Genomic DNA, 27,114 nt, shown 5'->3' with positions numbered 1-27,114 from the left:
TACTGGGGGATGTTGTCTGGACTTTATTTCTGTCAGACTGCTTTCTAGTTTTCCTAGCAGTTTTTGACTAATACTGAGTTCTTATCCCAGTAGTTGGAATCTTTGGGCTTATTGAAAACATTATGCAATGATACTGGTTTGCTTCTTGTGTTTCTATTTGCCCCAGTGACTAGCTTTTCTAGTTTTAGTTAGTACCAAATGACAATTACTTCTTTGTACTGTAGTTTGAGATTTGCTATTGCTTAGACTCCTTTCTTTCCCACTGTTTTCATTACTTGTTTGGAAAGTTTTCCAGATGAGTTTTGTTGTTATTTTTTTCTAGATCTATAAAATAACTCCTTGTTGATTCAGCATGACACTGAATGTATAAATTAATTTAGGTAGTATTATTATTTTTATTATATGAGCACAGCCTAACCATAAGCAATTGATGGCACTCTGATTGTGGAGAGCTGTCTTTATTTCTGGATGAATGTTTTGTAGTTTATTCATGTGGTCACTCTGTGTTTCTTAGTAGGTAGATTCCCAAGTATTTTATTCTGTCTGCAATGATTTTGAAAGGAATTTCTTTATCTACTGCTTCCTCTTGGGTTTGGTTAGTAATATCCAGAAAGGCTGATTTGTGTGGGCCTATTTTATATCCTTCTATATTACCGGACTTAGCAGCTGTTTCCATTAGCTTTTAATCTTAATGGCTCTTCAAGTAAACCATTGTCTTTTTCAAAAGTGATAATTCACTTTCCCCATGTTTACTCCCTCAGTTTCTTTTTCTGATTTTATTGATACAGCATTGCCGGCATTTCTAGAATTGCACCAAGTGGTGGTGGTGACAGTGGACACCCTTGCCTTATCCTTAATCTTACTGGAAAGGCCTTTAGCATTTCTCCATTTTAGGTCAGGCCAGATCTTGGTTTCAGGTTGTTTGTTATTCACCATTTTAATGATCGGACGCTATCATTTGTTCTAATGTTTTTTAGTATTTTATCATAGCACGTTTTGTACTTTGTCGAAAGTGTCTATATCTGTTGACATAACCATGTGACATAAGAATGGTTTTTGGGTCAGTAGAGAGTGTTTTTCTAGTGATAGTTACCGTGTTATGGGGATGCTGATCGCCTCAGCGCCACTTTGCCTCTCTCTCACTCTTTATCCTTTGCCAGCTCCTTCTGGGTACCTCACTGGGTGTTTGCACTGGTGGCAGCTGAGCCAAAGTGAGTAGGCTGGGAGGGTCTGTGCTCACAGATATGGAAACTGGCCTTCTTTCAGCTGATCTGTGAACGTGAGGAAGCGTCGTCAACGGGGCGGGCCCGGCCAACTGTTTTCCTTTGGATGTCCGTTCTGCCTTTGTTCCCCAAAATGAGACCTCTGTGCCCTCGCTGCTCCCACTTTTTCAGCTGCCGTCAGGTGGTCACAGTGCGCTCTGGTGCCTCTTTTTTCAGACTTGCCAGCTTCCTCACCAGACGTGGGTGTTTTTGTTTTTAAGGTGGAGAGAAGCTGTCGCAGCCCGGAAAAAACTCAAGAGACAGATGAGAGCGTTCCCTGCGGCCCCCTGTTGTGTGGATCTCAGCAACAGACTGCAGGCCTTGTCCCCCAGTGCCGAGTGTCCGATTGCTAGAGAGAACCTGGCGAAGGGCGTCCTGAATCTGGGGCACGCAGGAAAGCTGGGAGTCTCCTGCACCAGGTAAGAGGTGGGGGCAGTCAGCTTCTCACTTGCAGGGTCCCTGCCGGCACGCAGACCCCGGTTTGGTGCCCTTCGAAGCTTCGAGCAGCCAGGCTTTGGACTCAGGGCAGTTTTCTCCTCGTCCTCCCACCCACTTTTCAAACAAAATCAATTTGTGTGCTTAGCATGTTAGTTTGGGTGACCTGTCACTGATGCGTTTGGTAGGCAGAGCTGGATAGCGATTCACAGTGAGAACCCTCGCAGATTTTAGAATGCCAAGAATCAGGAAGAAGAGGGCCCAGGCTTCTTCTTGTAGCGCCAGGCGGCGCTCGGGCCTTCTGGCCCGCGGGTCTGCCCAGAGCCTCCAGGGTGGCACAGCTGTCCTCGCTCCTCCCTTCTCTTTTCTGGTCATGCAGCTCTCAAGCAGTCTTTCCCTGGCTCCTTTGCTGTCTTCCTTGTGCTCAGTGTGCTTGGGACTCACCTTCTGTGACCCTTTGCCTCAGGCGTTCCGCACCGCTCAAGGCCTTCCCTGACCCTTTTCTGAGCGGCTTTATTTTGTGTTGCTTTGTAGGCACTTAATTGTGTCCGTGTTGTTTTCCCTGGCAGAACGTAAGTTCCCCCCCTACACACACATACACACTTAACAGTATTTTATTTTTTCCAATTACGTGTAAACATAGTTTTCAACATTCACTTATATAAGATTTTGGGTTCCAAATTTTTTCTCCCTCTTTCCCCTCCTCTCTCCCCAAGACAGCGTGCAATCTGATGTGGGCTATACGTGTACAATTGTACCAAACACATTTCCACCGTAGTCATGTTGTGAAAGAAGAATCAGAACAAAAGGGAAAAACTGCGAGAAAGAAAAAACAAAAACAAAAAGAAAATGCCATGCTGTGATCTGCATTCAGACTCCATCAGTTCTTTTCCTGGATGTGGACAGCATTTTCCATCATGGGTCCTTTGGAATTGTCTAGATCATTATACTGCTGAGCAGAGCTGAGTCATTCATAGTTGACCATTGTTAAGTGTTGCTGTTACTGTGTACAATGTTCTCCCCGTACTGCCCATTTCACTCAGCATCAGTCCATACAAGTCTTTCCAGGTTTTTTCTGAAGGCTATTTGCTCATCATTTCTTTTTTTTTTTTAAATTTTTAATTAATTTATTTTGAATTATCATCAATCACTTCCATAAGCGTTTGAGTTTTACATTTTTCTCCCCCTCCCTCCCTCCCTCCCTCCACAGGACAGTGCACAATCTGATATAGGCTGTGCATATATATTCCTATTAGTGATGTTGTAGGTAAGAATTAGAACCAATAGGAGGAACCACCAGAAAGAGGAAACAAAACACAACAGAAGAAAAAAAATAGCAAATAGTATGCTTTGGTCTGCATTTAAACTCCATGGTTCTTTCTCTGGAGGTAGACAGCATTTTCCATCATGAGGCCTTTGGAGATGTCTTAGGTCCTTGCATTGCTGAGAAGAGTTAAGTCTGTCAATATTAGTCATTGCACAACGTGGCTGTTACTGTGTACAACATTCTCCTGGTTCTGCTCACTTCACTCAGCATCAGACCATACAAGTCTTTCCAGGTTTTTCTGAAGTCTGCCTGCTCATCATTTCTTACAGCACAATAGTATTGCGTTACATTTATATACCACAACTTGTTCAGCCGTTTCCCAATGGATAGGCATCCCCTCAATTTCCAATTCTTGGCTACCACAGAAAGAGCTGCTGTAAATATTTTTGTTCACGTGGATCCTTTTCCCATTTGTATGACCTCTTTGGGATACAGCCCTGGAAGGCTTGTTGCTGGGTCGCAGGGTATGCACAGTTGGATAGCCCTTTGGGCGTAAGAACAGAAGCTTCTTGAGGGCAGGCTCTATTTTGCCTTTGTTTCTTTCTCTAGTACCTAGTGCTGTATGCCTGGCACATAGTAGCCACTTGATAAATGTTTATTTACTGGCTGATTTAGGTGACCTGCAGTTTTTATTCCTTGCACGTTATAGAATTCTGTAATTTGTAGCTAGACTGAATTACTGAGAGATTATTGATTTCAGTGTGATGGATATTTGGTTTAGGGAGAAGTTTAGGGTTGTGGAAAACACTGCCCGGTTTTCCAAGACAATCCAAGCCTTTTTCTTTCTCCTTTTAAAGTCTTGGGCCTGCTTGTTGTCTGTCCCCAGTAGTGCCTGTCCACGATGCATACAAGTGGACCCACCCGACAGGCATTCTTCATCCACTTGGTCTTCACCATGTGGATGGTTAGACTAAATACTTTTGAGTGGTGATAGGCCTCATTTCAGAGCCTCTGCAGCGTTTGGGGCCCTGATGCCTGGCCATGGGGAGTCTGTAGCAGTTATGAGGCCTCCCTTTCAAATCATACAGTGTGCCAGGCAGTCTTCATGACAGTGGCAAATGTCCCTGACAAGTGAGCGTTTTTTGTGTCTCGCTTGTGATTGTTGATCAGAACTTCATTGAACAGCTACATCTCTTGTTACTTGTATCAGTGATTTGTGTGTGCGCTAACCACATGTGGGCAGAAGGTGCCTTGTCAGAGGAGAGCCTTGCGGGCTGTATTTTTTCCGTTGGATTAAAGGCCTTTTTCAGTCTTCCAACAATCATTTGGGGGGGTCGTACAGTCTCTGCCTTATGGCTGACTGCGTGACTCTGAGATCGTGGGGGGCTGCTGTGCTCAGCCTCTCCTCCTCCGCACATCCAGGACGCCACCTTGATGCCCACAGACATCCTTATCAAGGCCCCACTGCTGGCCTTGCTGTGCTCTCTGCCATTTTTTCAGTTGTTCAGAGTGTGCCCCTCTTAAGTATGCTAGGACTTAGTCCATCTGTGACCTCCTCCATGCTGCTCTTCTGGGAACATTTGGTCTCCTCCAGCCATTCTCCACTTCTTTGGATGTAGCCGTGAAGGCAAAAAGTTGTCTGGGGGCACCTTCACTGTCTGAGGGCTCTTCCGTTTCTGTCCGTCTGTGGGCATCCAGGTCCACCCTTCAGTGCCCTTCTCCCTGGGAGTGACCCTCTCTCTCTGCCAAGGGCGGGGTAGGGGGGGAACCTGGGAAGTGGAGGGCATTAGAATCTGGGCCCTCCCTTGGATGGTGAGGATGCTGCTGGGGTAGGAGAGGGAAGGAGCCCGGAGGCTTGGAGCTCAGCCCGATGGGGTGGAGGCCTCAGGTTGTTCTTCCGCACTGGGAGAGGTTGAACTCGACTGTCTCCAGAGTGTATATCAGCCCTGAACTGATGATTGCACTCTGAATAGAAGAAGAGTGATGCACACACTTGCACATGTGTGTGTGTATATATTTAACGTATCGTGTGCGTGAACGCATATGTACATGTCGAATCATTTATCTCTCTAATCTTTTATTCATCTTTTAAAAAAACTCTTCCTAAGTGGTCTTTGCATAAAGAGAAAGGAAAAATGGGGAAACTCAGGGTCATGGTACTAGCCTCCAGATCTCACAGGCATCACATGAAGGCCCTCCCTTCCCCTCCCCCAGTACCAGGCTGATCAGACTCAGAGAATCAGGGTTGTGGGTTTTATTGGAAATGGGCAGCACAGAAGTGCTCAGACTGGAACGTGTTGGGTTTAGGTGAATTGAATCGTCCAGTGGGGTAGAGGAGGGGAACGAGGCAGAGTAATCACAGGAGAGGATTTTGGAAGGCTAATTTTTGCCTTCGTCTCTAGTGATTTGGTTTCTTTGTTCCCCTACCCAAATAATTTGAAAGTAAACATTTATTTACTGGTGAGAGCACCGTACCAATTTGCCCTCTCCCTGACGAAACTGGATGTTCTGTAAATGGAGCTTTCTGCCTCAGTCACGAAAAGGAGCACCCTGAGAACTTGGGAGGCTCCAGAGAGGAGAGGGCACGGGCAGACCAGGCCGTGTTCATGAGGGGCCTGGGAAGTGAGCTGACGGGTCACTGGTGGTTGGTGTTTGGGAGAAGCCCCCAAGGATGAACGCACATGGCTAGCCTTTGTACAGACCTGTGGCCTTTCGTCTGCTCTTTTGCTTTTCCTCCTCCTCCTCCCTTTCTTGGAGAGGCAGGCGAGCGTGGCTTTGTGCTGGATGAGAAAGCTCTTCCTCCCCTGCTGCCACTGCCATCCAGGGACCGGCCAGGGGCCGGCCAGGGGCCCCCCCCCCCCCCGCCCCCCCGGGGGCGAGAGCTCTTACTGCCATGAGGCTGCCCAGGCCAGGGCCACATCTCCTGCCCGTCTGGCGAATCCCCTCCAAGGACACTGAGGCTGTCGCTTCTCTTTCTTTCTTAGGTTACAATGGATGAGAACCAAGACAATCCACCAGATGAAGGTTCAGTATTTCTACCAGCAGTTACTCAGGTTTGTTCATGGGGTTCAGGGTTCATTATGCCGTAGAAGAGGGCTATTTGATCGACTCTTGACCCGGGGTCTCCTTCCCAGTGAAGCCGTGTGGACTCCTCTGGACCTGCCAGCCCTTATTGCTGAGCATTACCCTGGGCAGCGGGAGCAGGTGTTCTGGAAGCTGGTGTTGGTGCTGCCCGACAGTGAAGAGCCTGCCTCTGGCTATTCCAGCAGGTGAGCCCCGCCTCCGAGGGCCCGAGACCTGGCCACGCCTGCTCAGGGCCCCCAGCATCCCCAGAACTCACGCGCCTGGCGTGCGTGTCCCGTGAGCTGACGTGTCGTCAGCTGTGGCCTGGGCTCCGCTTGGCTTTCGGATGCCCCTTGGCCTCGGGTCTTCCCGTGGGTGGGCATCTGCTCTGAAGACCGCAGCCTTCTGTGAAGGTTTTCCGTAGATTTGGCTGACTTTGACCCCGAGTGGGAAGGGTTTGGATCTTGGGAAGCGTGTGCCGGATCCTGCCTCCCTTTGGGCAGTCAGTCCATGGAGGTGTGGCTAGGCCTCCTCCTCCTCCTCACCTTTGGGGTTTGTTTCCTTCGTTTTCTCTTGGTAGGATTCTAGCAAACTGGCTGAAAGTCAAGTTCATGGGCTATGAAGGCTTACAAAATGGCGTGTGTCGTGCTTCTGAGGGGATCCAGACGCTCACCCTGCTGAACGCCTGTGCCACCAAAGGCAGTTGGACGGTCCGGGTCAATGTGTGCGTTAAGGTGTGTGCGTGAGGGCCAGGCAGTGGCTGGGCCTCTGCCCCTCCCTCCCCACCGAAGGTCAGCAGGTGATGGGGCTGTGACACCCTCCCTTGTGTGTTCACCCCTTCCCTCGTCTGGCCTGTGTTTATCGAGGCCTCCCTGGGCCTTGCCACCCTCGGAGGGCTCTTGGCAACGAGGCTGCTGCCTGCTGTGCATGGGGCACGGGTGGGGCCCAGGTAGAGCAGCGTGGACGCAGGCGGGCTGGGCGTCTGGACGTTGTGGCTCCCCGGGCTCACTCGTGGTGTTGTTGGAGGTCAGGGCGGGCACGGCGGGTGTCTTCCAGTATGGAAACTCTCTGCCAGCCTGGGGAGCTTGTTACTGCCTCAGGCACCAGGGGGTGGCATTGTGTCCAAGGCAGGACCAGAATCTGGGTCCTCCTGCCCCAAGGCCAGCTGTCTGTGCATATGGCGCGGTTTCCGTAAGGATTCGTGGGAGTGCTGGGCAGTGTGGAGCCTCCAGGTGAAGTGAGCCACCCAGAGCCCCAGCTTGAGTGCCCCTCGAAAGGGTGAGAGTGAGGGAGCAGGCAGGAGGAGCCAGGCCTGACTCCTGTGGGGAAGCCCACCTTGGCGTCTGTGTGGGCTGCACCTTCGGCTTTGTGGCCAGGATGACCAGCCGGGGACCGTGCTCGTGGGTTTGCCTTGGCTGCTCGTGAAACGGCAGCCCACGGTGGCCAAGGGAGGGGTGGTGTGAGTTGTGGTGACCAGAAAGGCTGGCTCGGGACGAGCTGGGCCGGCCCCATGCCTTTGTGGGGTGGACAGAGTGCGAGGTTGGAGGCTTCTGAGCCGGCCTGAGACGCCTTGCGTACGTGTGGGACCCTGGGCAGATCACTTCACCTCTCTCTCTTAGCCTCGGTTTCCTCATCTGGAGTTGGGAACACTTGGAGATGGGCCACTCTGATGCAGTGTGAATGCTTGCGATGACCGTTTTCATTGAAAGGCGTGATTAGGGAAGTCAGAGGCTGGGCTCCTGCTTCTCATGCTATGCGGGCGTGGCTTCCTGGCCGCTGCCGCGCTCTCCCTGACCTGCTTCTGCTGCTGCTGTGTCCTCATAGGTGGCCCACGGCCTGCTGAGCGATTCAGCCCTCGACGCCGCCGAGACGCAGAAGGACCTTCTGGGCACCAGCGGCCTCCTTTTTCTGCTGCCCGCCCCGGGGAGCAGCGCCGCGCCGGCCGAGGAGGATGCCTACTGGCTCGCGGCCCTGCTGCAGCTCAAACAGCTGCTGCAGGTGAAGCCCTTCCACCCCCTGGTGCCCTTGGTGGTTCTCGTGCCCGGCCAGGAGGTTGTGAGCGAAGTGGAGGAAGGTGAGGCCCCTGGGTAGGGGGCACTGACCCTTGGGACGGTTCCCAGCCCGAAGGCCTTGTTCTCCCTGCCCAGGGGGCGGGATCGTCCATAGTTCACATGAGTCTCCCCCGGCCTCTCTGGACTGTCCATAGCCATTCTTCCTTGGGCTGCCTTCAGCCTTTCCCCGGTCGCTGAACGTCTCCTTGCTCCCAGTTACGTCCTGCTCTGAAGGGTCAGGGCTACAGGATGCCTTTCCTGAGTGCCTCCTGTGTGCCAGGCTGGGGGTACGAAGCGAGGCAAAGGACAGCCTCTGCCCTCAAGGGGCTCCCAGTCTAATGGGGGAGATAGCGTGCAAACAGCCACGTGCAGACACGCTGCAGACAGGATCGTGGGAGAGGATAGGCAGAGGGCCGGCCCTGGTGTTCAGGAGGCTTGGGAGGTGGGGCTGAAGGGAGAGCCCTGTCCCTGGGTTGCACAGCATGTGGGACTTGGAGGGGCGTGTAAAGGATCAAGACTGGAAAGGCGGGGGGACCCAGCTCTGAAGGCCTTAAATGCCAGACACATTTTGGAGATGATACGGAGCCAGTCGGCACCGGCTGTAGTGTGTGGAGGGGGTGCTTGGACATCCTCAGACAAATGCCTGGCAGTAGGATCTCTCTGGTCTAAAGGCCAGACACGCCCCTGGGCTTCACACAAGTAGCCTGTCCACCACGGGTCTGCTCTCTCTCTTCCCCTTCACCTCTAGAATCCTTGGATTCCTTTGCAGAATGCATGGGATTTACACTAGAAAGAGACCTCTGTGGCCATCTAGTGCGACCCTTTCCCAGAAAGAATCGGCCTGTGACATGGCTATGGTCCTCCGGTCTCGCCTGGAGAGCTGCCTGGGGAGGGGGAGCTTCCTGTTTCTCAGAGGGGCAGCTGGGTGGCGCAGTGGATAGAGCTCCAGCCTTGGAGTCAGGAGGACCTGAGTTGAAGTCTGGCCTCAGATACTTGACACTTACTAGCTGTGTGACCTTGGGCAAGTCACTTAACCCCATTGCCTAGCCAAAAAAACAACAAACAAAAACAACCAACAGTTCTTTACGTGTGACCTCCTGGGCCCCTTACAACGGCCCCGTGAAGTGGGTCCCATCTGAGCTGGACTTGAGCCTCTTCTTCTCCGCTGTTGCCAGAGGCATCAGACGCTCAGGCCCAGGGCAGCCCTGAGCACATCCAAATGCCATTGGGAAATGTTTGTCAAAGTCAGTGAAAGCGTCACAGAACATAGATGCTGTTAAGAGGGGTTTTCTAAGTCAGCGGGCAGCCTAAAGGGATCCTTGTGAAGGGTTTCTGCCTCGGACGCTTCCCTTTCCCTCTCCGAGCCTTGTGGGCGTCGGGCGAGGTGCTGTCGGGTCTGACGCCGCCTTCTCTCATCCCGGCTGCCTGTGTCAGACCCAGGGGTCTCCTTGAGCCAGGGGCATGAGGAGCGAGGCCAGCAGAGGGAGGGGCTGGATCGGCTCGAGCTGACATGTTGGCAGAATAAAGCAGTGAGCAGTCTGTCTGCTCCTCTCCAAGGTCTGATGCTCCAGGACTTGGTTTCATCCCAGCTTATTTCGGATTACATCATTGTGGAGATCCCAGCCGCCGTCAATGACCTGCAAGGCACCAGCAGGGTGAGACGGCGCCTTTGAGTGCTGGCAGATGGTAAACCGTGTTTGGGGGGCGAACGACCGTGAAGCTGGTTCAGCTTCCTGAATTCCAGCACCGTGTTGTCGTCTGCGGGAATCCCTGCAGATGAGTCGTTCTTCCAGAATAGCCCGTAGCCATCACGAGAGCCCCGGCAGAAGCTCCCTGCCCTCAGGCGGAGGTGCTTGGGGCTCGGGGCTCGGCCCCAGACTTCTCCTGAAGCAGACTTGGAGACCAGGAGAGTGGTCTTGGGGTGCCTGCCAGGGACACTGGCCCTGCTTAGGGGCGAGGTTCTGGTGGTCCCCCAGCAAGGTGGCCGAAACACGAGTCTCGCCAGCTTTGGCTGGACGCTGTCACTCTCCCAGCGGAGATGCGGTGGCCGTAGGCATGCGGGGGATGAGGGCTGGGGGCCGTGGGGTAACGGTGCCAAAAGCGCTCCCCTTGGCAGACGCGGACAGACGCTCGCTCCCAACTTGTCCTGGCCGAGTCCCCTCACCCGCCACCCGTGTCTGCCCCCAGGTGTCCCAGGCCGTGAAGTGGCTGGTGTCTCACTGCCCCAGCTCCCTGGAGCTCTGCTGTCAGACTCTGCCACAGTACATCGAGGACGGCGTCAGCCGCGAGTTCAGCGACCGCTTCTTCTATGACCGCAAGGAGCGGCGCGTGGCCGGCCTGCCCTCTCAGGAGCCCAGTGCCATCATCGAGCTCTTCAACAGCGTGTTGTACTTCCTCGCCGAGGTGGCCTCCTCGGAGCGGCTCTGCCACCTGTCCTGGCCCATCACCGAGTTTGCGGAGCCGGGGGGCAACAAGGCACTTCCTCACCTTCAGTGGAATGAGCCCAGCCACTTGGCCTGGCTGAAGAAGGTCGTGCTCTCCTTCCAGCTGCCCCACATGGACCTGCCCCCGCAGGGAGGTAGGTGCACCGGCGGACTTCCAGGGTGGAGCTCCCTCTGCCCGCCGCAGCTTGTGGCCAGGGGCCCTTGGGGGTTGACGTGACCGGCCACGGGGCCGGGAGGGTTCAGCGGGGAGACTTGAACCCAGGTCATTCTGGCTCCAGTGTCCTCCGTCAGACCCACGGAGCTCTGTGTAGCCAGGGGCTGCCGTGGCCACGCAGGGCATTTTCCCTCTCCTTCATCTGATGGGGCAGAAGCCCCGTCCGAGTGCTTCGCAGTTGTACTCTCAGGGCGGTGGAGCATCTCTCAGCGGCGTGACCTTGGCCTGGTCACTGGGGTTCAGTTTCCTCCTCTGTGCAGCGAGTCCATTGGACTCTGTCTTTCAGACCCATCACGGCCCCGCCCCTGACGTTCTCCAGCAGAGGAGCACCGTTAGTGCAGTGAGGCCCTGGGCGGCCCAGGGGCCCCGGAGCTCGGTGCCATGTCGGCCGCTGGAGGCCTCTCCCTCGATGGTCCCTCGGAATCCCACCCCCTGGACCCGGGCCGCTGATGAGGCCCCCCACTGAGGACAGTGGTAGCTGTCCCCCCGCCTCTGTCCCCGGGCCCAGTATGGGCATGGCGTCCCCTGAGGTCTCTCCGAGCTGGAGGGGGGCCCCAGTGTCTGAGCCGGGGATGGCCTGGCCCGCACACCGGGGACTCCTCATGCCTGCCGTGTGTGTGTGTAGTTGTGACCTCCGCTCTCGCGTCTTTTCAGCTCCCTGGCGGCTCGTGTGCACCATGATTTTCCAGTATGTGTCCCAGATTCCAAGCTGTGGCCAGACTCAGCCCATCCTTCAGTCGCAGGTGGAGAATCTTCTGAGTCGAACATACGGCAAGTGGAAGAACAAGGCCGTGTGGCCCTTGGGAGAGATGGGGCCCTCCGTGGACGAGATTCCATGGGATGACCTCATAGCTCTGTGCGTCAACCACAAGCTGCGGGATTGGAAGCCGCCTAGACTGCCCGTCACGTCAGGTAGTGAGCGGCCTGTGCAGCGGATGGAGAGCCACCTCTGGGCTGTGGGGGAGGGAGGCAGGCGTCACCAGGTAGATGGTTCCCCCACATCGATCACAAGGACCCTAGGAGCCTAAACCCGCTTCTTCCGCCGGACCCCTGGGGCGGAGGGTCAGGCCTCTCAGGGCTGTTGACCATGGCCAGGACGCTCTCGGGCTGGACACCCACGCTAGGGGGTCGCGATTTGTGGAGGCGCCATCCACTTATTCATTCATTCGTCCCTTTGTCTCCTCAGAGGCTCTGAGTGAAGATGGCCAGATCTGCGTCTACTTTTTCAAAAGCCATTTAAAAGGCTATGATGTCCCCCGGGCCTGGGAGCACGCCAGGCTACAGACCCAGAGAGAGGCCCAGAGACACGGACGAGGACGGTGTGTTTGCCCTGCTATCTTCTGTCTGCTGGTGGAGGGGGGGGCGCGCCGGCTTTGTGTCCAGGCCTTTGGCCCGCCAGACCTTTCCTGCTGCCCTACCCCAAGCGCCTCCAGCTTTCCAAACTCAGCCCTTCTCAGGGGGACCTGGCAAGGCAGGTCTTTCCCTGCCAAGCAGCTCCTTTTTCTGCCAACAGCCCACCCTCCCCTTCCCTCTCCCTGAATGTACCCATTTAGGCCACTGGCCGAGACTTTCCCGAGAGCGTGTCTGATCAGGCTGCTGCCCCCTCTCTGCCTGGCTCCACGGGTGCCCTTTGACCCCATCCTGATCCCTCCAGTGGAGGGGCCTGGAGAGCCCTTCCATCCTGCCTCTCTAGGCTCAGTCAGCATAATCGCCTTTCGCTCAGTCCTTGTTTTGGTCAGGCTGGTCTTCAGTGTTCCTGATGGTGGATGTTCCAGATTCCGTTTCTGGGCCCTGGTCCTGGCTGCTGCCCTTTCGGGCCTGAAACACCCCCTCCCCGCTTTTCCCACTGCCTTTTACCTGTCCAGTTTCCTTCCAAGTTTCTCAATGAGGAAGGGTCTGAGGCTGGATTTGAACTCAGATCTTCTGACTGCAGACTCAGCTCTCCGTGCCCAGTGGTGCCCCTGGTGGCTGCAGTGATCCCCCTAAGAAAAGCCTTCTGACAGAACATGATTTCTTCATGTTTCTGGAAAAAGCGTGTCTACCCCACTGAGAGCCATGCCCCGGGAGAGCACGTGGGTCATCTTGGGGTGTTGGGGTGACGGCAGCCGTGGATGGACACCCCACGGACGAACCTGTTCGTGTCTCTAATTGTTCCCTTTTTCTTCTGACAGTTTGGGCACGAAGCCTTCGCCATCATCTGCCAAGGGCTGCTTCTCCTCACGGCTCCACGTTCCCTGCGGCGGGACCAGGGGCCCGGAGAGCGACCGCGCCGGCCGCGTGCCTGACGCCGAGGAGCTCGCCCGCACGGCCTCGGCCTCAGAGATGCTGCCGGGGCGCCTATCTGCCAGCCTTCAGCTGGAGAAGGAGGAGAGCAGGAGGTGAGATGGTGTCCGGATGGGGCTCCCTCCCACGGATACTCTCCAGCTTTGGGGCCAGGGCTCCCCTTCTCCCCTGTCCCTGTCCTGGGCCGCTGCGTGGAAGCCCCCCGGTATGGCAGGCTCCCGAGTAGAGGCTGCAGCAGACAGCCGCTGTCCCTCTGGGCCTGTGGCATCCCAGGGCAGACTCTCGGTATCTCAGCTCCTCCCAGCGGCAGTGACAGGGTCAGCAGGCGGCCCCCTCTGCCTTCTCTTCTGCCGAGCCTGGGCGGTGGGTGGGACTGCAGCAGGAGAGGGTCACTGCTGTGGGGAGCTACAGGCTAGGGGAATTTCCTTAAGGAGTTTGGGGGTTTTGTTCTATATCTGATCTCAGCACCATTTCTATAGTTGGTTTTGGAGTGGGGGGAAGGAAAGGGGAGAAAGGGGGAAGGGGAAAAAGAGTTGGGGAGAAAGAGAGAAAGGGAGAAAGGGAGAGAGAAGAAAAAGAGAAAGGAGGCAGAGATAGGAAAAGAGAAAGGGAGAAGGGGGGGAGGGAGAGAAAGGGGAAGGGGGAAGAGAGAAAGTGAGAAAGAATGTGGCGTGTGTGTGTGTGCACTTGTGTGTGCTGGCCTGCTGACCTGGGACCATGCTATCACATTTCAGGCCCCACTCTGTTCCTTTTAAAGCACATTGCCTTTACCAATGACTTTTTGTCTTGATGAGGACGTGCATATGAGAAGACCCCAGCTGATGTGGGGGTGGCCGGGACAGCGCCGGGGGCCGGCTGCTGGGAAGGCATTTTGTGCCTCGCCTCCTAAAGTGCTGCCCCCTGTGGAAAGAAGGGCAAACCCTTGTGTGTGTGTGTGAGCCCTGAAAAGATTTCTAAAAAGTCACGTCCTTTGTCCCCTTAGGTTCGAGGACCAGCTGTGTCGGTGGCTGGCTGGAGACCCCGAGCAGGGGCCAGACTCAAACCCCCTTCCCCTCTACCTTCCTCAAGCTCTCGTATCAATGCCTCAGACTCTTCAGCCAGGGCTCCGAGCGTCGGTGACCAGGAGCCCCCAGGTAACGTGGAACTCTGCTCAGAGAGAGCGCTTGGCCTGTGGGGCAAAGCTGGAGGGAATGTTCTCTGAAGCTGGGTCTCTGCTGAGGAGAGGAGCACAGCCTCTGGCTTTTGTGACTGGCACTAATGAGCGTGCACACGTGTTGTGTGTATGTGCACATGTACGCATGTTATGTGCGTGTGTGTGCATGTACGTGTGTGTGTCCTCAAGACCTGGGCGGGATGCCTGTGCAGGGTCTCGGGCTCCAAACCATAGAAGAGAACAGAAACAAAACAAACGTTGGCAGGGTGGGATCAGTTCTTTCTGTCCTCAGCTGTGCCTGCCCCCTGGCGTGCTGGCCTCGGCCCGGCCCAGGCGAATGCGGGCTCTCTCTATGTGGGGGTCTTCGTCCTGCGCCTGTTGGGACTCTTGTTGGCCGTGGGAAGGAAGGTCTGAGACCCGTCCACAAAGCCAGAATCTGACCCCAGCTTCTCTCATCTTCAAAGGACGAGAAGATCACTGACCGGCGGCAGCTGTCCCCGGAGACAGATGTGTCTTTGACTGACAAACTGAAGCGCTTGGAAAGCCTGATCCAAAGGACCAGAGAGGAGGAGCTAATCTGTGAGCGTCATCTCTCCACGCTGCTGGACATGGTGGACATTTGACAAGCCCTCGGGTTGGGGTGGGGGCCTCTTTCCATGAGGGGCCGTGCTCGACGACATATACATAATAATGTTCTCTGTGGATGCTCGACCAGCGGCTGGGACTGTGGCTGTAAATCATGGAAATAAAGAGCATGACTGTACAATGCCCTTGTCCAGTGGTGTTGGAGCGAGCGGCCAGGCTCTGGCTGGAGCCTCCTTCTGTGCGCATCCCAGGCCTTTGGCAAAACTCCGCATGTGCTCCCTTCTCTTAGCTGCCCTGCACAGACCTCTATCCGTGTGAGACTCCACTGTTTTCCTTTTCTCATGTTTATCTCCGGATTTCTGGTCTTGCCCGTGCATTTTATAACCCGGCCAGGGTGAAACGGAGCACACGGAGCCTCCCCCATGGGTCCCCCCTGAGCCTGGGGATGACGCCGCCGAGTGTGGGGTGTGCGCTGCTCCCACGTCGTGGGACGGTGAAGCTCAGTGTTGGCTGAATGTTAGGGATAAATGACTCATGACTCAAGGGTGAGTTCAGGTACAGGTTGGGCAGGTCTTGGAGGCAGCTGGAAGATCTGGGGCGGTTTAGTGAAGGAAGCACCATTGGTTGGGGTGCCGGCAATGCGAGCACCGTCGCTGGCTGGACTAAGGGGAGTTCCCAGGAGCAGGCTGGGGATGTTCTGCTGCCTTCTGGCCTGGTCTGACCCGTCTGGAAGCTGGCCGGCAGGACCCCCGCCAGGCGAGGGGGGACTTGACCGGGCCATCGGCCTATTTCTGGTCCCGGGGAGTGTTTAAGCACTTGGAAGTCATCAGCCAGTTTGTACTAAGTACCTACTACGTGTCAGGGACAACACAGCCCCTGCCCTGGAGGAGCTTCCAGTCCAAAGGGGAAGGCAGTCCCGTGCAAGTAGTCTGAAAACGGGAAGGACGCTCATGATTCAGCTGCCCAGAGGTGTCCACCTTTCGCCATGTTGTGGGGGTGGAAAGGCTGGGTTTGATCGTTAAGTGGAGGGCTTGGCTGGGACCAGGAGAGGAGAGGGGGCACGTGGGCAGAAATGGCCCAAATGCCCGGAAGCGCAGCACCCTGTTCCAGGGTGTGTCCAGAGGTCTCTGGGTCTGTCCCGGGTGGAGCCCCTCCGTGCCTGCCCTGGGCTTTAGGCCCCTCCAGGCAGGGGCGCAGGCCTCCTTGTACCCGCCTGAATGTGAGATCCTGTGTTCTGATCAGGTCTGGTCAGCCCAGAGGCTGGCGCTCAGAGGCCCAGGGCCTGCTGCGACCAGCCCGGGAAGGGCAGCTAGAGGGCGGCCTTGGCGTCATACTGTTTTTGAAGTTGTTTTCTTTTTTCCGCAATTCCATGTACAAACAGGTTTTGACATTCAGTTTAAAATGTCGAGTTCCAGATTCTCTCCCTTTGCCCCTCCCTGGCAGTAAGTATTTTCACAGAGGTTGGCCATCCTCTTTTCCCATTTAAAAGCTACCCTACAGCAAACTGCCCGTGCTCCTAGGCGCTGGGGGCGGGGAGAGCTGATGTGTGGCCACAACGGGTCCTCCTCCCAGAGGGCTGTGTGTGACCCCAAGGGGAGGGTCCTCACTGGCCAGGGAGGTGGCAGTTGTGCGGGGCTTCCAGGGATGGGGAACGATCTTCTGGGAAGAGGAGGATGAAACAGAGGTGTGGAGGCAGGAGCCTTGGGGTCAGAGGAAAATGTCAGGGCCGGTGTCCAGCATTCAGGGGCTGATGGAGGGAAATAAGAGGGGAGGGTTTGAACTTCCCAGGGATAAAGGGAGGTTGTTGGGGAGGAGAGGAGAGGCGGGATGGGGCAGATCTGGACTGGAGGCACCTGGGAAGGATGCTGGTGGGCAGAGGGGCTGCGGCCAGGACTGAGCAAGGGGAATGGCCCTTTCCAAAGATCCCCCACTCTTCCCGTTTGGTGCCATTTCATTTGGCGCCAGTGCAGTCTCCTTTGACAGATGAGAAAACTGAGGCAAACAGGGGGAAGTGACTTGCCCAGGGTCACACAGCTAGGAAGCGTCTGAAGCTGGAATGAACTCGGGTCTTGCTGACTCCGGGTCCAGCACTCTACCCACTGAGCCACCCAAGCGCCCATTATACAGGGGAGGAAACCGAGGGCCAGAGCAGCAAATGCCCGGGGCTTCATTTGCACTCGGGTCCGATGCCCTCTTGTGGGGGGTGGGGGTGAGGAGGCCACGGGCCTGCCGGGAGGAGGTGCCCAGTGCCTTGGGCTGACTCGCTGGGCAGCGGGACAGAACCAGCCTTCCCCGAGCCTCTGTTTCCCTACTTGTGGAATGTAAGCAGGGTTCCTCCCTCGCAGGGGTGGGGGCCGTGGGAAGCGAGTGGCCACGCCCCATCGGGTCTTGCAAGGCTGGCCCCGCCCCCTGGTCACCTTCCCAGTCCTCCTCCAATCGCGCGGCTCCCCGCACGCCCCGCCCTTCTCAGCTGTCCGAGCCGCAGCCACTGGCGCGCGAGGTCCGCGGCGGGCCCCGCCCCCGCCGCGCTCCCCTTGGCCCGGCGCTCCTCGCCTCATGTGGGCCCAGGTTGCCGAGAGCTCCCGGCGGGACTACAATTCCCAGCGTGCCCCGCGGCGGCCCGCCGGACACCGGAGCGGTTAGAGCCGTCGGAGGCTGCTATCGCTGCTGCTGCGCCCCGTTAGGTCCGAGCCCCCGAGTCCCGAGCCATGACGGACGGCACGTGAGTAACGCCCGCCGGGAGCCCCACGACCAGCCGCCCGGCCCGCACTCATGAGGCGCCTGCTGTATGCAGGGAAGGCTGGGGAGGATCGCCCCCCCCTCGGGGTCGCGCCGAGCCTGGGGGGGTGGGGCAGAGGCCGGAGGCGTGTCCGCCCCCCCCTCACTCGGGTCCCCCCCCCAGGTGCCTGCGGAGGAGGGGCGGCCCCTACAAGACCCCCCCGGCCACGGAGCTGAGCCGCTGGCGCCTGGCCAGCGAGGAGGGCCGGCAGCGCTGGACGTACGGCCCGGGGGAGGACGAGCAGAGGGCCCTGGAGGCCCACGCGGTGGGCCTGGACACGGTGGGTGCGGGCGGGGGGAAGGGCGGGGGGAGGGGCGGGGGGGCTTCGATCCCCCCCTCTGAGCTGAGCGCCCCCCCCCTCCGCAGGCGAAATACTTCGAGGAGCTGCCCCCCGCCCGCTCGGCCCGGGAGGGGGCCTGGAAGGGCATGAGGTTCTACTCGAAGCTCCAGGCCGAGGACGGCCACTGGCCCGGGGACTACGGGGGCCCCCTCTTCCTGCTGCCAGGTAGGGCCCGGAGGGGGGAGAGTGTGCGCGAGTGTACAGGGGAGCGTGTGGCCAAAGGGCGGGTGTGTGCGCGTGCGACTGAGTGTGAGCGTGGTGAGACGAGCGCGTGGGCATGCCTGCCTCGTGGAGATGGCGCGGGCTGTGCCGGACGGTGGGGGAGGCGGCCCCTCTGGTCCTGGGATCCTGGGGGCACCTGGCAGGAGTCCTCCGTCTTCTGGAGAGTTTCCGATAACCCCATGAACAAAAAAAGCGAGGAGGTCTGGTGCAATGATCGGGGCGGGTGGTGGGCTGTCACCGATGGATCGATGAATCCATCCTTCCCACCCTCCCCCAGACCTCACAAAATGCCTTCTCTTTGGAGGTGGGCTTTCTCTTAGTCTGATGTGCCCGCTGGGCACAACAAGACTGAATCCAAGGAAAAATGAGTGAGTCATTCTTCCAGGCCAGGTTGCAGCTCTGCGGATATTGGGACTGGACCCAATATCTGGTCCCGAGGAGCCTTCCAGCACCCAGGATTAGAAGAGGGTAGAAGCCGTGCTTTGGGGCAGGACGCCGTGTCCTCACGTATGCAGGCCGGGCTGAGGGGTGGTGAAGCTCTGGAGCGAGCAGAGCTCAGCTGCCAGCAGCTCTGTGGCTCTGACCCCATTCTCACCTGCAGCAGAATGCCCACCTGGGCAGCAGTCTCAGACCAGATGAAAGCTAGACATTCAGGCTCCCAGCCCAGACAGTTCCTTTCAGAAGTGTGCTTAGCACGCCTCCAACGTTGAGTCGAGGAGGCTGGAAGGATGAGCAAACAGAAACAGTCAGTGCCCCTGAGGAAAGCTAGTATGGTAACGGGAGCTCAAGCCGTAAACCTAGAAGAGAATGAGTCCAGAACGTCAACAGGGAAAAAACATAGCTTGGGCACAAATCCACCCGGAACTTTTGGGAGACATAAAGCAAGCATTTAAACAAAAAAAAAGGTCAAAAAATGATTTGAAAAACCAAACGAGAGCAGTAGAAGGGAAAAAAGGGAACAGAGACGAGACACGAAGGATCGAGACGTACAAAACCTTACCCGAGGAAATCAGCCCATGAAAATTGGTATTGGCCAAATAGACGCTAGTGACTCCACGAGACAGCAAGAAACATCAAAACAAAGTTAAAAGACTGAAAAAATAAAAGAAGATGTAAAGTACATCCAAGCAGAAAACAAGTGACCTAAAAACAGATAAAGGAGAGGGAATTTAAGAGTCATTGGACTGTCTGAAAGCCTTGACCGAGAAAGGAGTCTAGACATCATATGTTACAGGAGGACAAAGTAGGAATTGAAAGAATATGTTGGTTATCTCCCTCAAGAAACCCTCAAAAGAAAACTTTAAGGAACCCCTCGGCCAAAACCCTGAGCTCCCAGATGAAAGAAAGAAAACACTGCAGGCAGCCAGGAAGAAAGAATTCCAGGTACGGAGGAGGCATAATCAGGACCCCAGAATATTTACCAGCCACTAATATCTAGGAGTGAAGAGCTGGGCAGAGGATAGTCCAGGAAGCCAAAGATCTGGTCCTTCAGAACATGAGTCTTCCTGCCTGCAGGCGCAGTGCTCTCCGCCCACACCAGCCGGCTACACCGAGACGATACGTAGACTTCCCCAGAACTCTGTCATTGGGTCATAGAGGAAGTCTAGTGAGAGGGCTTGGGGAGTGGAAGGGGAATGAAGAGGAATATAACAGAACGTATAATGATGGGGAGGAGCAGACGCAATTATCTCTCATAGTCGGAGGGATGGGGTGGGAGAAAGCGGGTGACGCTTGAATCTCACTCTGATCTGAACTGGTTGAAGGAGGGAAGAGTAGTGTGTGTCTCCTTCCCTCCCTCCATCCCTTCCTCTTCTCCTGTCTCTCTCTCTCTCTCTCTCTCTCATACACACACACACACACACACACACACACACACACACTTTATTTGATAGAGAAAAGGGGCTGAGGGGGCATAAGAGGGAGGGAAAATGAAGGGAGGGTTTAGTCAGAAGCAAAACAAACTCTTAAAGACAGTAAACAGAAGGAAACATGTAAGAATAGGATAGAGGATTAACAATTAGCTGTGAGTGGGACAAAGTCACTGATAAAATGGAAGAGCGTAGCAGAGAGGATTAGAAGCCAGAATCCAACAGTATGTTGTTTATAAGAAACACATTTGAAGCAGGTAGAGATGCATAGAGGAAAGAGTTTAAAGGGGCAGGAACAAAATGTATATTTGCTTCAGATGAAGTAAAAAAATAAATCAGTAATAGTAATCATGATCTGAGACAGAACGACAGCAAAGATGGACCTAATTTAAAAAGATAAACAGGGAAACTACATTTTGATGGAAGGTGCGACGGGTAATGAATTACCACCAGTACTGAATAGATGTCTGCCAAATGGCGTGGAATCCAAATTCTTAACGGAAAAGCTGAATGAGTCACAGGGAGAAATAATCCAGCAACGGTGGAAGGTTTTGTTCAGTTTCCTCCTCTCAGAATTTTGGCTGGACACTACCTGTTTTTAGCAGGTTTCATGGTTGTTGCTTTCCCAATGGGACGGCGACAAAGAGGCCCAGAAAATGAAATAGAAAAGAATTTGAGAAAAAGAATGACTGAATGAAGGGGGAAGAGTGAATGATTTTTTGATTATTTAGAATGCATTACAACTAGTCATCCAAGATTGCTTTTGGTTTTTGTTTCTTTAACGTTCACCTGGGTTCTAAATTGATCTTCAGTTTTAGGAGTGTTTTTTTTTTCCACCTTTCAAATCGAGTGCTGGTCCAATTACAATCTTTTTTCCTTAATCTTTTAGATAGTATTGGTGTTCCTTCCTGATGGTGCTTAATATCATTAATTAAGGGGTGCCTGATTCTAGATTTTACTTTTTTCACCTTGAATATTATTTATATTTCTGCCTATGTACATATATAGGTATATATTCATACGTATGTTTAAAGTCTAGTGTAAGGATAAGGTTACCGTAGTTAAGTAATAGAGCTATTTTGAGGGATGGAGCTTGGAGGCAGAGGATTGGGGATGGGCTCAGGATAGACCAGGGCCATTGAGAGGGGGAGGATGTCTTTTTAGGGTTAGAGCAAAGGTGGATTGTAGGAGGCAATAGGGTTAGTAAATGGGAGTGATTTAGGGGTAAATATATAGACAAATGGGTAATGTTAACCAAGCATCGCTACGAGGGATGGACTAAAATTGCAATGAGAGTTGTGAATATTTTAACTTAAGTCACAAATCTGACATTGCCTTTTTCTTGTTGAATGTGTAACTAAACTGTGCTTGGTATAAGGCCCACAAAGTGGCGTTACTGTCTGAATTTAATATTAAAATATTATTAGATTTGTCTAATTAAATTGTCTACATTATTTTAATAATATTTTGAACTGATAGTCATATATACCTTTAGCAGTTATAAAGTACTTTGTAGATGTAACCTTTAAGAAACACAGAACAGGTGTTGTTAGCTCCATTTTACAGACTTGGAAACTGAGCCTCAAGTTCAAGGACTTGTCCACAAGGTCACACTGATAACGTCAGAGGCAGCATTTGAACTCGCTTCTCTGGACAATCTCAACTCTGCTGTCTTTCTCCTTTGCCTGAAGTGACCCCTCACAATTAAGCATTCTCTATTTTTGATTACATAGGACTCTTGATCACATGCCGTGTGACCAGCACCTCCCTCCCAGCTGGGTACAAAGAGGAAATCGAGCGCTACCTGCGCTCTGTGCAGCTCCCCGACGGCGGCTGGGGCCTGTGAGTCTGCAGAGGATAAAGCTTTGTTCTCTGTCCCTCCCCACTCAGTCCTTCACGCCTTTGCACTGATTGCTCCCCATGCCTGGTGCGCTTGCCCTCGTCCTCTCTGCAGGTGGCCTGTGCCCTCTGTCCCTTCCCATGGACCTAGTCTGGGTCGAGGTCACACATGTGCCTGTGGGAGGTCCTGATTATTTCCCTCTGAAAGAGTAGAAGCTTTTTGAAGGCAGGGACTGTGGCTTCTGTCTTTGCACGCCCAGCCTGGAGCTCATGGCCTGGCAGTGCTGGCACATACGTCACCCCAGTCACTCAGGGCCACTGTTAAGTGCTTCTCAGGGGCCTGGCACTGTACCTACAGAGGTGTTTCTGGGGGGTGTGGGAGGGTGTGGTGGGGGAGGCTCCAGGAAAGGCCACCTGAGCTGCCGGTCTTCTGAGAGGGAGAACCTTCCAGGCTTTGGGGACAGAAGCTCGTGGAAAGGCACCAGGATGGCAGATGGCTTGTTGACTGGGCAGGGATGTGGAGTGAGGCTGGAAGGGGTGGGGGAGGGCGGACCCTTCTGAGCAATTGCCCTTCGTAAGGGCGCTGTGATTGGTCACATTCTTAGGCAGCCTCTTTCTCCTGTTTATTCTTGTTTAAATGAAAAATCCCTGAGATGTGTACGCAGCATCTCTGACCTGGGCTAAAGGACCGTGTGAAGCCAGGAGCCTCGGGCTCTCGAGGACAGCGTGTTCCTGTGAGCGCACGCGCTGCCCAAACAGGCTTCTTCCTCTCGTCTTGTAGCAGAAATGACCCCAATCTTATCCTCAGCTTCTGGCACCCCTTGTTTTTACACCTGTTATGAATGCATCCTTCCTCTGCCCATCGGGAACGTGGGTACATCATCATTCATTCGTAGCGTGGGGACCCTCTAGCAGAATTCTTCCCTTGAGAGAAGGTTGAGGGTTGAAGACGGGGGTCTCCCTCTCTGCTCCTGGGTCTCAGCACAGGTAGGGTGGAGGTTCTTTGGGACCCACCGAGGTTTCAGAAATCCCAGAAGTACGTGCCTTATTCTTCCTTGGTTAGTGAGCATGAAGAAGCTGGTCAAGAACCAGAGTGCTTTTCCTGCTGAAATATGGACTGGTCTACTCCCTGGGGCCCAGGCCCTTTGGGGGCTGCGTTTGGGATGACAGAGCTCTTTAGGTGCAGTGGAAGAGAGGGAGGGATAGAGAGAGAGGCAGAGACATAATGAGAGCAAAAGAGAGAGATGAGGAGAGGGGGAAGAAGAGATAAAGAGGAGAGAGGGAGAGATGGAGATGGCAAGAGAGAAAAGGGAGGCGATGGGGACGTGGAGGGAGAAGAGAGATGGAGATTAAGGGTCGGGGTAGGGGGAGGAGAGGAGAAGCTTGGTTGGCTCCATCCTTGCAGAGGCCGTGGGATGGGGTGGAATCGGCTCAGAATGCCCAGCAGAAACCTTCTGCCTGCTGGGCTTGCTCTGAAATGAATTCTTTGCTTTGCTTCTCTTGCGCCCCGTTAGTTTGGGGGATTATTGTATTCTGAAGAATCTGGGTGTGATGGAGGTTACCAGCAGAGGCTCATTCTTCTCCGTGCTCCTTTGTACTTTTGCAGGCACATTGAGGATAAGTCGACAGTGTTTGGCACCGCCTTGAACTACGTATCTCTGCGAATCTTGGGGGTTGGACCAGATGACCCTGCCCTGGTGCGCGCCAGGACCAACCTTCATGAGAAAGGTGAGTGTTGGGAGTGATGGTCTTTTGGCCGAGGCTGGGTTCTGTGGCACTGTGTTGGCTTTTTATATGTATGTATATCATTAATTTGTTTTTAGTTTTCAACATTCACTTTCATAAAATTTTGAGTTTTAAATTTTCTCCCCCTCCCCCCTCCCATGTACAGTCTGATTGAGGCTCTACATATATGTTCCCATTAGTCATGAAGTAAAGAAGAATTAGAACTAATGGGAGGAACCACAAGAGTGAAGCAGTAAAGCAAAACAACAAAAGAAAAGGAGAGCAAATAGTGTGCTTGGATCTGCATCCAGACTCCATGGTTCTTTCTCTGGGTTTTCCATCGTTGAGTCCTTTGGAGATGTCTTAGATCCCTGCACTGCTGAGAAGGGCTAAGTCTAGCAAAGTTAGTTATCTCACGACGTGGCCGTTACTGTGTACGACGTTCTCCTGGTTCTGCTCACTTCACTCAGCATCAGGCCATACAAGTCTTTCCAGGTTTTTCTGAAGTCAGCCTGCTCATCATTTCTTATAGCACAATAGTATTCCATCATATTCATATGCCACTACTTGTTCAGCCATTCCCCATTGACTTCTTTTTTTTAAAAACAACTTTATTTTTTTCCCCAATTACTTGTAAAACAATTTTCCATGTTCATTTAAAAAATTTTTGAATTCCAAATTCTCCCCCTCCCTGAGGCAGTCAGCAGCCTGATGTAGGTTACACACGTGCGGTCTAGGAAAACACATTTCCATATTAGTCATTTTGTGCAAGAAAACTAAAACCTTCCCCGAAAGAAGGAGTTTTACAGTCTGGCCCAGGCTGCGTTCGGACGTCGTCGGCTCGTCGGCTCTTTCTCTGGAGGCGGGAGGAGGGTTTCCTCGTGACTCCTTTGGGATTGTCTTGGATTCTCGTACTGCGGAGAAGAGCCGAGCCCTCGCTGCGTTTGCCTCCACGGATCAGCTCCCTGGCGATTCCTCCATCACCTCTGATTCTTCCTGCTTGTTTGTCTGTGGACAAGGGAGTGACTTCTCTGAGCCTTGGTGCCCTCCCCGTCAAGTGGGGGATGCCGATGATGATGGTGAAGATGGAAGCTGGCGCGTCTGCAGCACTCTGAACTTTGCAGAACTTGTCGGATCCTCTCGGATCATCTCCATTTTACAGATGAGGACAACGAGGCTGACGGAGGTAAAGGTCTCTAGGAGCCTGCCTGTGCTCAGGGGTAGGCCCTCAGCATCTCCCTCTTGGACCCTTGCAGTGGCCAGTCTGTCCTCCGTTTGAAGAAACTAATCCAGTGAATTTCATGAAAAGCCTCAGGAGCAGATACGGAATCATCTGCTTGGCCCTTGTCTTTGCAGGCCCCGTGTCATCCAGTGCCTCGGCTCCGGGCCTCTTCCCTGGCTCCCGCCCCACCCCATCTCTGCCCCCAGGCCTCCTGAACCCTCTTCATTTCCACTCGTTTGCTTGTCGAGAGCTTGTTTGGACACATGGGTAGCTCCTGGAAGGCAGGGGTGGGTCTTGCCTTTCTTTGTAGCCCTGGTCGTGCCACCATAGCAGGCATTGTTCAGTGTTTATTGGCGTGGGCAGGCCGTAAGTAAACATCTGAGGTGTGGTTTGACCTCGGGCCTTCCTGGCTCCAGGGCTGGCTCTCTGCCCATCCCCACAGAACTGTGGATGATACCCACTGGACTTGCCTCTGGGTTGTTGTGAGGTGTGAGGGAGGAGGGTTTGTAGGGACGTCATTTTCTGTCTTTCGGGCTTGATGAAGATCTGGCTGGTGGGTGGTGATTAGGGAGTGAGCCTAGGTCTTGGGGCCCCAAGTCAGCGGGTCCCTCCTCACCTCTGACCAGAGCTGGGCGCCTTCCCCCAACCCCCAGGGATTCTGAGGACACTCACCCTTAAAGTATTAGGTTAGTGGGGGTGGGTAGAGATGAAGCCGACTTTGCAACTGCTGTGAAGAGTGAGGTTTTCTTCCCAGACTTGCCTTCTCTGTTTGACTTGCCTCTGCGGCTTGGACTCTGAATGAGGTGCCGAGGCTGTGACTCTTCCTCCGTCCGATAACGTACAATTTAAACGCTTTGTCTTGTCCCGTCGCTAGACTGAGCGATGCTGGCATTCTGGGGAGTTTTTCAGCACGCCCGTGATTTTTATTGGTGCCTCAATGTCGTCGTTTTTTTTTACCCTGACTCAGATGAAGTCTGGCCGGGAGCTTTGGTGTGGCGGAGGATGGCAGTGGGGAGGGCGCAGGTACCTTTCTCTGATCGTAGGTTCACGTGCTGTTTGGGATCGCCCAAAGCTCCAGGGAGGCAGGACTCTCCTTCCCAGGCTGGCCTTGTGTCCTCCTCTCTTCTCTTAATGAATGTTGGCTGCCACTGACCTTTGGAGTGGGCAGCAGCACTTTTCTTGAATCTTTGGGACCTGGTCTTTTCTAGGTGGTGCTCTTGGAATCCCTTCATGGGGAAAGTTTTGGTTGGCCATCCTGAATGTTTACAGCTGGGAAGGACTGAATACCCTCTTTCCTGAGATGTGGTATGTATCACAGCAACACGGTTCTCTTTGGACGTGGAATTAACTGTGTCCCCTGGTTGGTCTCTTGGACCTGCTTTTTGGTGCTGCTGGCCTCCTGCCCCTGCTTGCCCTGGCCTCTGCTTGTGCCCCACCGATCCTGCCCCACCGTCAGTGACTGTGGTCAAGCTCCCAGGGCTCCCTGCGCTCTTCCCTCTCCCCCAGATGCATAGACCTCCCTCCCCACCTCCATTCCTCCAGCAAACGCTTCTGGTAGGCCTGGGCCCCCTCTTCATCCCTGCTCAGGCCTCTCTCTGGGCCTGCATCTCAGGCCCTCCTGTCTTCTCCAGGATTGGTAGGCCCCTGGTGCTCCCTTTTCTCACCCACCTTCCACGTATGCCTTGTCCTGCCTGCCCAGACCTGCTCAGCTCTCACTACTCCTCGAAGAAGCCTTCTATCGCCCCTTCTCCACCCGGAGACCTGCCTAGCAGGCACCGCTCCTCTCGTACCGGCCCTATGCCATACCATGCCGATTACACGTGGTATCTGTTTCCTTGCATTGCGACTTGCACTCCCACCAGCCCGTGGACACTCCTCAGGGGGTTATCCCGTCTCCTCGCCTCTGTGCAGTCCTCAGTCTCTGACCTTTGTGCCCCACCTGAGGTGTTTCCTCGACGCCCCAGAGCCTCTCCTTCATCTTTCCCTGTGTCCTCAGATCTCTTGTGGAGTCCTTTCTTGAGGTTAGTGCTGCCGAGCTCTGTCTGCCCTGGTCTCTCTTCTCTTAATCCCCAGCCCTGTGACACCTTGCTTGCTCCCAGGCCTTCGCCTGTCGTCTCTCCCCCGAGCATCAGACCCTCATCTCTGACTGCCAGGAGGACAGCTTTGCCATCTGTGTGCCCCCCACAGACCTCACGTCCACACATCTGACTCACTTTATCACCATGTGCTGCCGCTCTGGTTTTGAGAAAGGTTTCCTGGGCTCCTCGAGTCTCCTTCGTGTTGGGCTTAGTCTGCTGGGGCGTTTCCAGCCTTGTCTTCCGTTTCTCCTGCCTTTGCCCCTAGCCCCTAGGCCCTAAGGGCC

At 54.5% G+C, this 27,114-nt stretch overlaps 2 protein-coding genes across 2 annotated transcripts in view; both read left to right on the top strand.

The window, feature by feature from the left end:
- Positions 1-14,935, top strand: part of MCM3AP (minichromosome maintenance complex component 3 associated protein) — a 36,710-nt gene extending 21,775 nt beyond the window's left edge. Inside the window, exons 18-29 of the mRNA XM_027857416.1 lie at positions 1,484-1,681; positions 5,949-6,017; positions 6,099-6,233; positions 6,608-6,761; positions 7,852-8,101; positions 9,636-9,733; positions 10,266-10,656; positions 11,391-11,648; positions 11,923-12,055; positions 12,908-13,114; positions 14,002-14,152; positions 14,637-14,935. Of these exons, the coding sequence (XP_027713217.1) occupies positions 1,484-1,681; positions 5,949-6,017; positions 6,099-6,233; positions 6,608-6,761; positions 7,852-8,101; positions 9,636-9,733; positions 10,266-10,656; positions 11,391-11,648; positions 11,923-12,055; positions 12,908-13,114; positions 14,002-14,152; positions 14,637-14,795 (2,203 nt within the window). The 3' untranslated portion in view covers positions 14,796-14,935. The remainder of the gene's footprint in view (positions 1-1,483; positions 1,682-5,948; positions 6,018-6,098; positions 6,234-6,607; positions 6,762-7,851; positions 8,102-9,635; positions 9,734-10,265; positions 10,657-11,390; positions 11,649-11,922; positions 12,056-12,907; positions 13,115-14,001; positions 14,153-14,636) is intronic.
- Positions 14,936-17,465: 2,530 nt separating this feature from the next.
- Positions 17,466-27,114, top strand: part of LSS (lanosterol synthase) — a 30,525-nt gene continuing 20,876 nt past the window's right edge. Inside the window, exons 1-6 of the mRNA XM_027857428.1 lie at positions 17,466-17,479; positions 17,660-17,816; positions 17,903-18,041; positions 21,700-21,808; positions 23,412-23,533; positions 25,961-26,057. Of these exons, the coding sequence (XP_027713229.1) occupies positions 17,466-17,479; positions 17,660-17,816; positions 17,903-18,041; positions 21,700-21,808; positions 23,412-23,533; positions 25,961-26,057 (638 nt within the window). The remainder of the gene's footprint in view (positions 17,480-17,659; positions 17,817-17,902; positions 18,042-21,699; positions 21,809-23,411; positions 23,534-25,960; positions 26,058-27,114) is intronic.

This window comes from Vombatus ursinus, unplaced genomic scaffold (genome assembly GCF_900497805.2).
Source record: "Vombatus ursinus unplaced genomic scaffold, bare-nosed wombat genome assembly UNPS02012147.1, whole genome shotgun sequence".
Classification (NCBI taxonomy): Eukaryota; Metazoa; Chordata; class Mammalia; order Diprotodontia; family Vombatidae; genus Vombatus; species Vombatus ursinus.
Note: the sequence above shows the minus strand (reverse complement) of the source record. Positions and strands in the feature narration are given on the sequence as shown.